The sequence below is a fragment of the Monopterus albus genome, unplaced genomic scaffold (assembly GCF_001952655.1).
Source record: "Monopterus albus unplaced genomic scaffold, M_albus_1.0 scaffold15.1, whole genome shotgun sequence".
Lineage (NCBI taxonomy): Eukaryota > Metazoa > Chordata > Actinopteri > Synbranchiformes > Synbranchidae > Monopterus > Monopterus albus.
This window is the reverse complement of record NW_018127895.1, coordinates 198,429-200,484: the sequence shown is the minus strand read 5'-3', so window position 1 is coordinate 200,484 and position 2,056 is coordinate 198,429. Positions and strand designations below refer to the sequence as shown.

Below are 2,056 nucleotides of genomic sequence, written 5' to 3'. Positions count from 1 at the left end.
AGCCGGGGTCTGTCGGAGGTTTCTTCCGTTAAAGGGAGTTTTTCCTCCCCACTGTCGCCAAGTGCTTGCTCAAGGGGGGTTTGTTGGGTTTTCCCTATGTAATAATATTGATAACAGTAAGGTCTAGACCTTACTTTGTAAAGTGTCCTGAGATGACTTTTGTTGTGATTTGGCGCTATACAAATAAAATTTGATTTGATTTGATTTGATTAATCCTTGTTTAGCTTCAAGAAATATCTTACAATGGTGCCCTCCCGATTATAGTGTTGGCTTCTTGCCTTTATTAGTAGTAGTCTTTCTGTGCCATATGGTTTTTGTTCAGTGTAATTCTGATTGTTTTGCCTCGAAACTTTAGTTTAGGTCTAGATAAATTTGTAGCTTCCGACCTCTCCAGCACATGCTCTTGTTTACCCCGGGTTTAGGTATATCTGAGTGAATATATGTAAGAGTGAGTTTACAAACATTCATTTGGCAGTTTATTAGGTGCACCAAGCTAAAACCCAGCTAGTCTAAATACGAGTTCTACAATAAATCTTCCCTCCATGAAGGCGATAATGTCACGTTTTAGAGGTGTTCATCACGTTCATGAAGGTACAGCGCGGTTGTATCAGACTGCATTAATTTTTAGCTTATTAGGTGTAGCTAATAAACTGCCAACTGAGTGGGTGTCTTTGCGACTTATAGTGACTGCAACTTTGTAAACAAATAGGCTAATACATGAGCAGATGAATCGAGACCTAATGTTGGGCAGGATTTTCACTTCTGTTAAATACTAATGGAAACTTTTTATGTTTGCATATGTGAGTGGGTTATTCGTGATCGAGTAATTTTAGCCCCGATCCCATAATATATTTGGAACCGTCACATGCAGCATGAAACGTGAAGCTAACTGCTAGCTAGCTGGCTGGCTACACCAGTGCTAAAGTTGCAGCGTCCAGATGAATTTCGGCGCTTACCTGTGCAATTCCTGCACCCATCAGACCCCCTCCGATTATCGTTAGCTGCTTAATAACCACATTCCTGACAGCCGAACACGAGAAACCCCGGCATATTTGATGAGTGAAGAAAGCCATGATGTGTAGACTTGCTTCTCTAGGACTTCAGGACAGAAACGAGCAGACAGACCAGCAGTTATGTGAACATGCAGCCGCTTCCATGACCTTTTACACAGATATGCGGTGTGTCGTTCCTACGTCCTCGGTCGACCCGGAAGCCGATTTGGTCCACCGAGGACGTAAGAGCGAGTCCTTTTTCCTCGCGTGTTTTCCTTGCATTTTTACGTGGGCGGGACTTAGACAAGGAATAGACGCAAGTGAGATAGAACGACGAGATCTGCACAGAATCGAGCTGGTTCAATGCCAATTTATCTCCCAATACTCAGGAGTTGATTCTAAACATAATCCTCGCCCTGACTATATTACTTACCGTATCCCTAGTAAACTCTGTCTACTCTCGAGTTTTGGGGACTAACGTTTAGCTTTTACATTTGAGAATAATTTGAATTTTTACGACATCTGACAGATAATATTTTAAAGGCAGACGAACCTGTGGGTGTGTCACTGTGCTACTGTACCTCTGAGTGTGTTAATGTATGACACTGTATTGCTTTGACTGTATGTTTAGGTGTTTATTGTGTGTGTGTGTGTGTTTGTATAGCTATCATTATGAGGACAATGAAACTGTATAACCTTTGGAGTGAGGACCTTTTTACAAAGTGAGGACATTTAGGCCGGTCCTCATTTTATTTTCACTGCAATGGCCTATAGACATCGTTTAAAGGTTTTTCTCATAGTTTCAGAGAAGTCCTCAGAAAAATAGTAAAAATTAAGAAAATTTGTGTGTGTATGTTATTTTAATGCACACACCTTTGCTCTCTATCACCCTTAATGTCCTTACAGTTACAACAGCCTTCTTGCTCTCTGATGGCCACTGACCCTGATGCAGAATTCCTGCACCATTTTGTTCTCTGCTGATTTTTTTCTAATAGTAGTTTTTCTTCTCCTTTTGGCTCATAAAGGACTGATCTGTTTTACCATGTTGCATGGCAGCCGGTTTT

The 2,056-nt window shown here is 41.2% G+C and overlaps 1 protein-coding gene across 1 annotated transcript in view; it reads right to left on the bottom strand.

The window, feature by feature from the left end:
* Positions 1–1,256, bottom strand: part of hadh (hydroxyacyl-CoA dehydrogenase) — an 8,859-nt gene extending 7,603 nt beyond the window's left edge. The window contains exon 1 of the mRNA XM_020591687.1: positions 957–1,256. Coding sequence (XP_020447343.1) covers positions 957–1,073 — 117 coding nt within the window. The 5' untranslated portion in view covers positions 1,074–1,256. The remainder of the gene's footprint in view (positions 1–956) is intronic.
* Between the last annotated feature and the right edge of the window lie 800 nt (positions 1,257–2,056).